The sequence below is a fragment of the Scyliorhinus torazame genome, chromosome 10, assembly GCF_047496885.1.
Source record: "Scyliorhinus torazame isolate Kashiwa2021f chromosome 10, sScyTor2.1, whole genome shotgun sequence".
Lineage (NCBI taxonomy): Eukaryota > Metazoa > Chordata > Chondrichthyes > Carcharhiniformes > Scyliorhinidae > Scyliorhinus > Scyliorhinus torazame.
The window spans coordinates 51,381,891-51,393,991 of NC_092716.1; the positions used below are offsets into that span (position 1 = coordinate 51,381,891).

At 47.7% G+C, this 12,101-nt stretch overlaps 1 protein-coding gene across 3 annotated transcripts in view; it reads right to left on the bottom strand.

Annotated features, from left to right (window-relative positions):
* Positions 1 to 988: 988 nt before the first annotated feature.
* The window catches only part of cep89 (centrosomal protein 89), a 174,539-nt gene continuing 163,426 nt past the window's right edge, over positions 989 to 12,101 (bottom strand). For all 3 annotated transcript variants that reach the window (XM_072518099.1, XM_072518097.1, XM_072518098.1), the window contains one exon: positions 989 to 5,408. In XM_072518099.1, coding sequence (XP_072374200.1) covers positions 4,967 to 5,408 — 442 coding nt within the window. In that variant the 3' untranslated portion in view covers positions 989 to 4,966. The remainder of the gene's footprint in view (positions 5,409 to 12,101) is intronic.

Below are 12,101 nucleotides of genomic sequence, written 5' to 3' on the forward strand. Positions count from 1 at the left end.
TAGCCCATTCCATGTGTTAGTCTATTATTCTAGTAGCCTCAAATTATACTTCAATATTTGAATATTAGCTTTACATTACCACACTGGATTAGACAGGTAAACTCCTAAACAAAAAGTACTGTCAAATATAGGAAGCTGTTTAAAACTAACAGTCAAATACAAGCAGGTAAAATACAAAAGAACACCAAGTCAATAAGCTGTTGCATGTCTCAAAGACCATTGGAAGCACACAATGTTCTTCACCCTAATGAGCATGTGCCTAGTTGGAAACTGCACACTGCACAAAATGTAAATCATCTGAGCATGGTGATATCAGTGAAATCACCTGTGCTGGGGGTGGAGAGAGGAAAAAATTGCCTTGAGGATGTATCTAAAGACAGGGGGTTGGATTCTCCGTTTCAGCAGGTAGGTGCCAGCTCAACCGGGGAATTCGAGGCCGTTTTACAACCAGTGAGGGGCTAGCAGCGGCGCCGGGAGACAATCCCGGCCCCCCGCCAAAAATGGCCGTGCATGCGCACACCAATGACCTGCAGCGGTCGTACCGTACAACATGGCGCCGGCCTTGCACGGACCCGACCCGCCATCTGTGACCCCACAGGCCACCCTACCAGCCCCCCTGGCCAGTGGCACGGATCCTGGCCGAGTGTGGCGGCGCTGGATACAGTCCGCAGCGGGTTCCCGAACGCTCAGACCACACGTCACCCACGTGGTCGGGAACTCGGCCCATCGGGGCGGAGCACCGCGGGAGGGACTGCCGATGACGTGCCAATGCCATTGCAATGGTGTGTGGCACGATTACGTCACTTCTGGGGGTGCAGAGCATGGCTGATTGGTGTCAAACCAGCGCCGACCCCGGTTTGGCCATCAGAGTGGATTCTCCGCCCGATCGCAATTTTGATATCAGCGTTGTGCAACGGAGAATCCTGCCCAGAATTTTGAATCATCCCTAGCTTGTTAAATTAAATGGATTAGCAATTTAGAACCAAACTTTTGGGTAAAACTCTTCCTTTTAATTCTTACATCTAACAAAGATGAACTAGAAATGTATACAATTGTCACAAAAACACCCTCACAAAGGTATTGATAGAAGACATAATGGAAACAATGCAAAAGTTAATTAACATTATCAGAACGTTTTGCATAGGTCGGCAAATGTTATTGTAAACTGAAGTGTTATTTTACCACAAAAAGTTTTAGTACTTGCAAATATTTTAAATAATGCTTTTCCTACTGTTGTGTTTATCCCTTATTGGTATGCCATAAATTTGATGGTCCATCTAAGTGAAATATTCACACATATGTTTCAGTAAATTCAAAGTCAATGAAAAGGAATTTAACTAAGTGTTCTTAACATTTAATAAACTCATTAGTGATTATGGACTTGAGCAGATACATAGATGAAACATTTCCTCCTTGGTTAGCATTGGAGGATACCAATCATTGCTAATAAACATTCTCTTGTCTAAATTATTGATTTTACTTCAATCAGGAGTCACATTCAAGTTGAAGTACAAAATGTTTATAGAAATACTCTGCAATTCACTGACATTTCTCATCATACTCATTTGCCCATTGTCCAGAGGACAGTGAAAATATTAATGTTTTTAATAAATTTGTTTCCAATATATAAATCTCAGAACCCTGTATACAAAAGTCCCAATGGTATAATTTTCAGGCATTCGCCCCAGCCCCATCCTTCCAAAGTTCAAAAGCCCCAAATTGTGCTATGCCCCTTAGCTGCACAAAACTCAATTCTATACATAATTGTGTCTGCAAATCACTGTATGAAAAGATTAAGGATATAATGACTAATTATCATTAAAAAAGAAAGTTACCATTTCATTTTATTCTGTGTCTAGGAAACACTGATACCCGATTAAACTAAATTTTAAAGGAAAATGAAGGACAAGATTTTCCAGTCTCAAAATGGCAGCACATACTGCAGGAGATTTGCCAGCTCAGCCAAAAGTTCATTGACTATCTGTGGGACTGGACAATTCCAGCAGCAGGTGGGGCTGCATGTCCATGTCTCCGAATGGGTGCAAGCGTCTGCTAAACCTGGTGAAAATCTGGATAATTTCAACTCGAAGTGGCAGGATATATTCAGGGATGAATACCATTATGACATAAATAAAGCAGGGAAAGCATGCATCTTTAAATGACAATTAAAAAAATCGGCACATGAAGCAACTAAAAAATAATTTTTTAGCACATATACACCATTTCTACTTTAACAAGCACGAGTGAAAAACATACATTCTAATAATTCTGAGATTTAGAAGATTGTTATATTTTGAATTGTAAGTAAGTTGAATGGGGGTTGGGTGACCTGTTCTTAAGTCTGCCTGACAGTAAGGTTCAAATCCCGCCACTGCAGATGGTGGAATTTGTATTCAATAAATATCTGGAATTAAAAGTCTGATGACCATGAAACCATTGTCGATTGTCGTAAAAACCCACCTTGTTCACTAATGTCCTTTCGGGAAGGAAATCTACCATCCTTACCTGGTCTGGCCTACATGTGACTCCAGACCCACAGCAATGTGGGTGATTCTTAAATTCCCTCAGGGATGGGCAATAAATGCTGGCCCAGCCAGCGATGCCCACATCCCAGGAACGAATAAGAAAAGAAACATTGTGACCCACCAAGATCAGGAAATGGGTTACTGCTGGCCTTCGTCTTGCCAATGTGGTTGACCCTTAACTGCCCCCTCAAGGGCAATTAGGGATGGGCACTAAATGCTCGCACAGCCTGCGACACCCAAATCCCATGAACAAATAATAAAGCCCGAGTCCTTTGATTGTTAGAGATCAAAAATAAGCCTGATAAATTGTTTTACCTGGAAGAAGTTGCAAGGTTTATAAGCTTGGAGACAATGAGAGCAGCAATGTTAACAGTGGAGACTGTACATCTCGAAAGTCCCAGAAAAATACTGAGAATGGTGGGCTGTAAATGGTTGTACTTGAAACTTTTCATTTACTTAAAAATTAGACAAAGTTAACCTCTCACAGATTAACTCCGGCGGGACGGAGTGGCGTGAACCACTCAGGCGTCGGGCAGCCCCAAAGGTGCGGAATCCTCCGTACCTTCAGGGGCTAGGCCTGTCCTGGAGTGGTTCGCGCTCCGCTGGTCGGCGGGAAAGGGGCTTGGTGCCACGCCAACCGGCGCCGATGGGCCTCCTTCGGCCGGCGCGAGTTAGCACATCCACGGGAGCGCCAGCACGTGCTGCCGTCATCCCCGCGCATGCGCAGAGGGCTTCGCTTCTGCACCGGGAATAGCAGACCGGTACAGCCTCCGGTGCGGAAGGATAGAGTGCCCCACGGCACAGGCCCGCCAGTGGATCGGTGGGCCCCGATCGTGGGCCAGACCACCGTGGGGGCACCTCCCGGGACCAGATCCCCCCGCGCTCCCCCAAGAACCCCGGAGGCCGCCCGCGCCGCCTGGTCCCGCCGGTAAGGGACCTACTCCAATTTGCGCCAGCGGGATCGGCAAAACACGGGCGGGAGTTCGGCCGATCGCAGGCCGGAGAATTCGGGCAGCCCCGGGGCCCATCGAGTCGCACCGGACCCTGCCATTCTCCGAGGCGGGCGGCGCGAGTCACGCCAGGCCGATTTTTGGGGGCCCGAAGAATTTGGAGGACGGCGGGGGCGGGATTCACGCCGACCCCCGGCGATTTTCCAACCCGGCGGGGGACGGAGAATCCCGCCCCTGGTTACAGCTTTTCCTAGACTATCATTGATTATCACAATCAGTGATTTTAGTATCCCTGTATCTGGGAGGGAGCAGCTAGAAATCAAAAGATTTCCTTGATTCACTGGGCTGGAGTGTGGTTGGAAGTTTATGCTCAGATTGAAAAGACCACGGCTGGATTCTCCGCACCCCAGTGTCAAAATCGCATCCGGCACTGGGGCGGAGAATCCAGTTTCACTCATGGAATCGGGACCAACACTGGTTCCTTGGATCTCCAGCCCCCGAAAAGCGGGGTACTCTGCCCGTATCCCCCACTTGCGACCATTGCCTGAGGCCCGCCCCGCTATTATCCGTCCCTGATCAGCCAAAGTACCAATGGCGTATTTCTAACATGGTCCCAGCCATTTGGGAAACACACAAGGTGGCTGCGGATTCAATCCGCGGCCGCCATGGTCGGGCCGATCGGAGGGAAGGGGGGTCCTCATATGGGACTGTGCTTTTATTGTGCGGAGAGTCGGGGTCGGGTGCACGGCCGATCAGCGGCACTATTTCTGCGGTCCAGCTCCACGATCTGAGTCCACCATGGAGCACAGCACGGCCGCTGGAGGCCACCGCCGTGCGCATGCGTGGTCTCTGACCCGGAGGTGCGGGAGGCCGTATCGGCAGCTGGAGCTGCGAGCTCCACGACATCTCCCTGCCAGCCACCTGCAGGGCTGTGAATCTGTGGCCTTTCGACGCCAGTTTTTCTGGTGTAAAAGTCCACAGTTTTCACGACGGCGTGGGGACATAGTCCCTGAAATGGAGAACCAAGCCCCATATTCGTCGGGAGTTAAAACAAGGCTGGAAGAGTCTCCAAGAAAGGAAAACTGTGATAGACAGTTCTAACACTGCAAATTACCTGTCTGAGGCTGCAAAAATAAAAGAACAGGAATAAACCCTCAGGAGCCAAGAATCACTTTACATTGATTCAGGTCAAATTGACTGCCTACGTTAAGGGCAGTGTAAAATATACTTGCAAAGTGTCTTTTTTGGTTGGCCTATGAAAAAATATTCTATTGTGTAGTTTAAAGTATACGTTGCCTGCAACAAGAAAATAGGGTTTAATCAAGAGTTCTTTTCAGTCAGTTATTACAGTAAAAGTTTTGAAATGTGAAATCTTGTCATATCATTCTTTAAGCTATCAATTGAAGTTTGAATTTTTTTTGTTATCGGTCAACAAAGATTGTAACAACATTTACAGGAATGACACATTTGAAAACATCACTGGTGGTCTTATTAAGAGTAGAAATCATGCTCATTTTTGTCACTTTCATCAGAGGAAGCAATTTGTTGTTGATCCGAGTCAGACTCAAACATTGGGCTCTTGACACTTTCTTCTCTGGGCTTTTGCTTTTTTTGTGGAGTGATTGCACAATCTCCACTTTCAGCCACATGATGACACAAACGTTCATCAATGTTTGGCTGTAGGTAATTTTCATGTGTCCTTCTATCTTCTATCCTTCTAGCAGAGGAGAGCATCACATCACAGTAGCTGAATGCTCTGAAATCCGACTGATGGCCTAAATATCTGTGAGGGTATACTTCTAAAGCCGATCCATCAAATTTGCCAGTGTCCAAGAGATGACTTTTGTGTAGAGTGCCATGCAAAAGATCTTTTATCCGCCGATTTTCTCGTGTTGTTGATTCCCAAACTGTCTCAAGTTCAGATTCTACTTGTCTAAAGGAAACAGACAGTTAGATCTCTTAGCTTTACTGAGCATTTATTTTATCTGCACGACTAGGAGTTAAATAATGTAAAGATTCATCTTGTATTCGGCCTTCAGTCTCCCTGATATAAATTCTTCATATTGTTAGGAGAATTCTACAATTAGTCTGCTTTGGACAAATGACCCATAATGCCCAGAAACAAAGAGGAATTTAACAAATGCTACAAAAGGCCTTTTGAGAATTACTTTAAACAAAACTACTCAAAATGTTGTCATGTTATGTCTATACATAGTATTAACAAGGTTGAGAACAAGTCACTAGAGTGAAAGTTCAACTGAAAATAAAAATTACAGGTTTCATTAGTAATAATAATTCATTGTAAACACTATAAAGTATGCTGACAAAGAAAGCACAAATTAGTACCCATATTTCAAGTGGGTGGCATTGTCTTTCATAGTGATGCCACACTATTTATAATTCACCATATTATATTGTTCTATAGGTTTAAATAAGGCTTTATTGATGACATTGATTAAATAAGTGGAATTTAGAAACACTGCATGTGCTGCTGTACACTGAAAAAAAATTGCTTGATGAATAAATCAAAAAAATGTATATATATTTAAACACTCAGGTTTTTGCAAGAATATTAGTTTGTTCTATGATCTAAGATCCAGTTCATTTTAAGGAGGCAGAAAAAAAATAACAGGTGCAGTTCCAATATCTTCTCATTATCCTGGGATCCCTCTTAGAAAGTACATGCATCCTTATGCTGGGTGAAAATAGGGTCAGGATTGGTTACAGAAGTGTAAGTACCCATCAAATTCTGTCTTAACTGACACTTGCACTAAATATTGGATAGAAACAGTAGAAAACCACAACTAGCATGGAAGCCAAGAAAAGGTATTGCTAGGAGAATATTAGGAGAGAAATAGAGATGTTGAGAGAAGGAGCAAAGTGACTGGAGAAGAGACCACCATCATGTAGTGAATGAAAAATAAACTAGTGTTGGACAACTAGGATTGCAGGCCTTGAGGGAGGAAGTAAAGCAAAGGCCATGGAAGGTTACTTCTCTAGGTAGTCTCAAAGTTTCAATGGGAGATCAGGAAGGTCACAGCAGAAATTCCAGGTGCTAGTAACTAAAGTCTCCTTTCATAACCAGAATTTCTCATCCTTGTTATCACGCCGATGAATCGATATTGCACAGTCTCTGTTTTTGTATACACAAAATAACATCATACAGTATTCTAACTGTGGCCTAACTAATGTTTTCTTCAAACATATTTCTTTACTCTTGTATTCCATATTCATAATTATAGGATCCAAAAACTTTTTGGTAGTAAGATTTTATTTTATAGGATCCATGGGCGAAATTCTCCCCCAACGGCGGGATGTCCGCCGACTGGCGCCAAAGCCGGCGCCAATCAGACGGGCATCGCGCCGGCCCAAAGGTGCGGAAGGCTCCTCATCTTTGGCGGCCTAGCCCCAATATTGAGGGGCTAGGCCGACGCCGGAGGGATTTCCGCCCCGCCAGCTGGTGGAAATGGCGTTTGTTTCCCCGCCAGCTGGCGCGGAAATGCGGCGCATGCGCGGGAGCGTCAGCGGCCGCTGTCAGTTTCCCAGCGCAGGCGCGGGAGCGTCAGCGGCCGCTGTCAGTTTCCCGCGCATGCGCAGTGGGGAGAGTCTCTTCCGCCTCCGCCATGGTGGAGGCCGTGGCGGAGGCGGAAGGGAAAGAGTGCCCCCACGGCACAGGCCCGCCCGCGGATCGGTGGGCCCCGATCGCGGGCCAGGCCACCGTGGGGGCACCCCCCGGGGTCAGATCGCCCCGCGCCCCCCCCCCCCAGGACCCCGGAGCCCGCCCACGCCGCCTGGTCCCGCCGGTAAATACCAGGTTTGATTTACGTCGGCGGGACAGGCAATTCCTGGGCGGGACTTCGGCCCATCCGGGCCGGAGAATCCAGCGGGGGGTCCCGCCAACCGGCGCGGCCGGATTCCCGCCCCCGCCCAATCTCCGGGAGCGGAGACTTCGGCGGGGGCGGGGGCGGGATTCACGGCGGCCAACGGCCATTCTCCCACCCGGCGGGGGGTCGGAGAATGACGCCCCATGACTTTATTGAAACAGGGTAGAAAAGCAAGGAAGTTACGCTGAACATTTAGAAATTAATATCTGGGCACCACACCAGGAAAGATGTCAAGGTCTTGGAGAGCATGCAGAAGGCATTTAACTTCAATTATATCCTACATGAGGTACTTCAGTTATGTGGTGAGATTAGAAAAGTGGGATTATCCTCCTTCGGTTACAAAAGGTTAATGAGCAGATTCAATGATAATTTTCAAGACTTTAAATTTAGGTACAGCTGACTGCAATGTGATGAGACAGAGACTGTCCACAGTAAATTGGGCAAATCTGTTAATAGGTATAAAGACAGGAGTTCAGCGAGAGGTGTTTAAAAATATAGAACCATTTTATGAACCTAAGGGGCAAGAGTTTTAGTTGCCAAAAATAAGACATGGATGACTAAAGAGGAGAGAAAAAACTAAAAGAAAAACAAAACATACAGTTGCATGAAGTAACCCAGACCTGGATAAATGGGAGAGATACAAAGAACGCCAAAGGCCATCAAAACTAATAGCAAGAGCTGCAAAAAGAGAGAATGAGAAAAAACTTGCAAGGGTTATCAAAATCAATGTACCACTTTCACAATTTTATTCAGAAAGGGTGGTCATGATAAAATAAAAATAGTGAATCTGGGTCAGGAACTCAGCAAAATTAACAGAAGGGAAAAACAGGACTTCCGGTGGCGGCCATTGAGTAAGTGGTCGCACATTTGGCAGCTCCCGCTCGAGGTGTTTTTTTTTCCAGTCCTTTTCAACGTTTACTGGGTGGACGTTTTGGTGCAAAAAGGTGTAGAGGTAGTAGAGGAAAATAAAGCTCCACTGGTGGTGTCGGTGGATGGATCAGCAGACCAGAAGAGGGTCGAGAAAGAAGGAGTTGTTGGAGCAAGACATTCTTCGTGCACCACAGGTGAAGATGGTGGAGGGAATAGGGTCGGCCCTACCAGCCCAATAATTTACAGAGCAGCTGGGGAACTTCTTGAATGAGGCATTTAGCCAGCAGAGGAGGGAAGCTCAGGAGGAACTGGCTAAGGTGGTAGAACTGCTAAAAACAGGGATCGATTGGGAGGAGCAGAGGCTGGAGAACCAGAGCCAGGTGATCCAGAAAGTGGAGGAGGTGGTGGGGGAGCACGAGGAGTTTACCTTGTTGGCGGCCGACATCAGGATGATGTGGAAGACCCAGAAGCGCTAAAGTAGAAGGTGGAAAATTTGGAGAACCGCTCCCGTAGACAAAATTTAAGAATTGTTGGGATGCAAGAGTGTATCGAGGGAGCGGATGCTGGCTCATGTGTAGCCAAAATGCTGCAGCAGCTCTAATAATAATAGCTCTAACTCTAATAATAATAATAATCTTTATTATTGTCACAAGTAGGCTTACATTAACACTGCAATGATGTTACTGTGAAAATCCCCTAGTTCGGGTACACTGAGGGAGAATTCAGAATGTCCAAATTACCTAACAGCACTTTGGGACTTTGTGGGAGGAAATCGGTGCACTTGGAGGAAACCCACGTTGACACAAAGAGATCATACAGACACCACACAGACAGTGACCCAAACTGAGAATCGAATCTGGGATCCTGGTGCTGTGAAGAAATAGTGCTAACCACTGTGCTACCATGCAGCTGATGGGGGAGGAGAGCCTTTGACCACCCCCTGAGGTCGACCAGGCGCAGAAGGCGCTGATGAGGAAGTCGCAGGCGATTGAGCCGCCGAAGGTGTTGAGGCTCGACTGATTCCTTGACAAGAAGATTTTACGGTGGGCCAGGCAGACGAGGAGGTGCACCTGGGAAGGTAATGAGCTCCGAATGTACCAAGACCTGGGTGCGGAACTGGCCAAGAGGAGAGCCGGGTTCTACCGAGTCAAGGCTGCCCTCAAGGGGGTGAAGTTCGGAACGCTGTACTCGGTCCGCCTCTGGGTGACTTACGACGGTAGTGAGCATTATTTTGGGACACCAGAGGATGCGATAGAGTTTTTGAGAGCCAATGAACTGGCAGGAGGGGGAGGACATTGAACTCTGGAGGAAGTGAGAGAAGATGTTGGTTCTCTCTGCCTTTTTGCTTTATTGTTTTTGGGTTGTTGGTCAGGAGAGAACCTCTCTTCTTTGAGATGTTTTTTGAGGGCTGCTGTGACGAGATGCTTGGGGAACATGGAGGATGAGTGGATTTTTTCTTATTTCAATGTTATTCGCGCTATGAGGTATGCGAGCGAAGGGGGGAATCATTGGAGGGTAGGAGGTTTGGCGCCATGTGCAGGGATGCCAGGCTAGCTGGGCGGCTGGTTAATGGGAGCGCAGTGGGGGGTGAGCAGGTGGTTAGCGTAATAGAAGGGAATGGGAGTGTTGTTTTGTTTAAGGGCAGGGGCTGCAGACAAAGGTGAGGCGGTTGTGGCACAGTAAGAAGGCAGTTGATGATAGTGGACATACAAGGGTGGGCCGGGGGGGGGGGGTCGCGTGACATGGCCGGGGGCTGGCCCAAGAACGGATATAGTTGATCGGCAGAGGTGGGGGCGGGCTGCCCTCCGACCAGGCTGGTCACATGGAATGCGAGAGGGCTGAATGGGCCTGTCAAATGGTCGCGCGTGTTCGCGCATTTGAGGAGCTTGAAGGCGGATGTGGCCTTTCTGCAAGAAACGCATTTGGAGATCAGGGACCAGACTAGGCTAAGGAAAGGGTGGGTAGGGAATATCTTCCATTCAGGATTAGATATGAAGACACGGAGGGTAGTGGTGCTGATAAAGAAGCGGGTAGGGTTTGAGGTGGGGACTATACTGGCAGATTCGGGTGTAAGGTTTATGATGGTGAGTGGGAAACTGGAGGGGATGCCAGTTGTCTTGGTGAATGTTTATGCCCCAAAATGGGATGATGCTGAATTCATGAGGTGGGTGCTGGGGAAGATCCCAGACCTGGACTCACACCGGTTGATTATGGGGGGTGCGGACACACACACTTTAATAAGGTCACTGAGTCAATTTTGGATCGGTCGAGTCTGCGGTCGGAGAGGATGTTGGCGGTGTCAAAGGAGCAACGGTTCATGGAGTGCATAGGAAGGGTAGACCCATGGCGGTTTGGGAGGCCGAGGGCGAGCTTACGGATGAATCGGGCGAGTTCGGGATACTTCAGACTACACCGTGGGACAAGGCAGGGATGCCCACTCTCCCCGTTGCTTTTAGCCTTGACACTAGAGCCAATGGCAGTGGGGCTTAGAGCGTCAAGGAGCTAGAGAGAGATAGCTGGGGAGGGGGGGGGGGGGGGGGGGGGGGGGGAATGGAGCACAGGGTCTTGCTAGATACGGACGATCTGCTGCTTTATATATCGGATCCACTGGGAGATATTGGGGGGAATTATGAACATTTCAGAGGAGTTTGGCTGGTTTTCTGGATATAAGTTAAACATGGGGAAGAGTGAGGTCTTCCTAATCGAGACAAGGGGGCAGGAGAGGAGGTTTGGCGAGCTGCCGTTTAAGATGGTGGGTGCGAGCTTTAAGTACTTGGGCATCCAGGTGGCGCAGGGATGGGAACAACTACATAAATTGAATTTGGCACGGTTGGTGCAACAGATGAGGGGGTGTTTTAAGAGGTGGGATGTGCTCCCGTTGTCACTGGCGGGGTGGGTGCAGACAGTGAAAATAACGGTACTCCTGAGACTCTTATTTGCTTTCCCAAACCTTCCGATCTTCATTCCAAAATCATTTTTCAGGAAAATTAATGCTCTCATTTCTGGGTTTGTGTGGATGGGGAAATCCTCACGGGTAAAGAAGGTGCTGTTGGAACGGGGACCGGGGAGTTCGGGCTGACCTTGCCAAATATAAAGGGGTTAAAATGGGGAAGGAAGGATGGGTGGAGGGGAACAGCAGGGAGGTTGGGGCAGTTGTGTAGAGTTATTTAGTTGTTATGAGGTTTTCTGTTTGCTCTTACTCTGGATTTGGTTGTGTTTAATGATATCTAAATTCTTAATAAAAATATTTTCTAAAAAAGGAAAAAAAGGTGCGTGCAATTTTGAGCCCACAATAGCCATCAGCAAGAACGACAACACAGGCAGAATTCTGCAAGAATAAGAAAACACAACTCCTACCGGCAAAATCACATTTCCCGATTTTCCAGGCCCACCACCAGTAATGTAACGAGAAAAGCACGCTGCAACCTGGCTAGGAACAGTATTCTGCAGTGGAGGGGGAGGCAGGGCCCGATGATCGTCCGGGAGGAGGGCCACAAATGGCAGAGCCTCGGAGGAGACACTACTGGTCACAGGTATTCTGACAGTTTCCTACCTCCAGATGCCGGGGATCCAGTGCCGGAGAAAACCGCGTCTGTCCCGGGGGACGGTGGACCACCTGTGTCAGGTGATGCAAGAGTTGGCACCACATGGTCTGAGAGGTAACCCGTTGTCTGTGAATACTCTGAATGTCTATGCCAGTGGCTCATTTCAGGGCTGCACAGATGACCTGTGTGGTATATCCCAGTCAAAAGCGCACAAGTGCATAAGAGAGGTCATAGATGTGGTATTTGCATGGGCCCACATGTACATCAACTTGGACTGGGTCCTAGTGAGCCAGGATCGTGGACAGGTACAGAAGATAATCATATTGG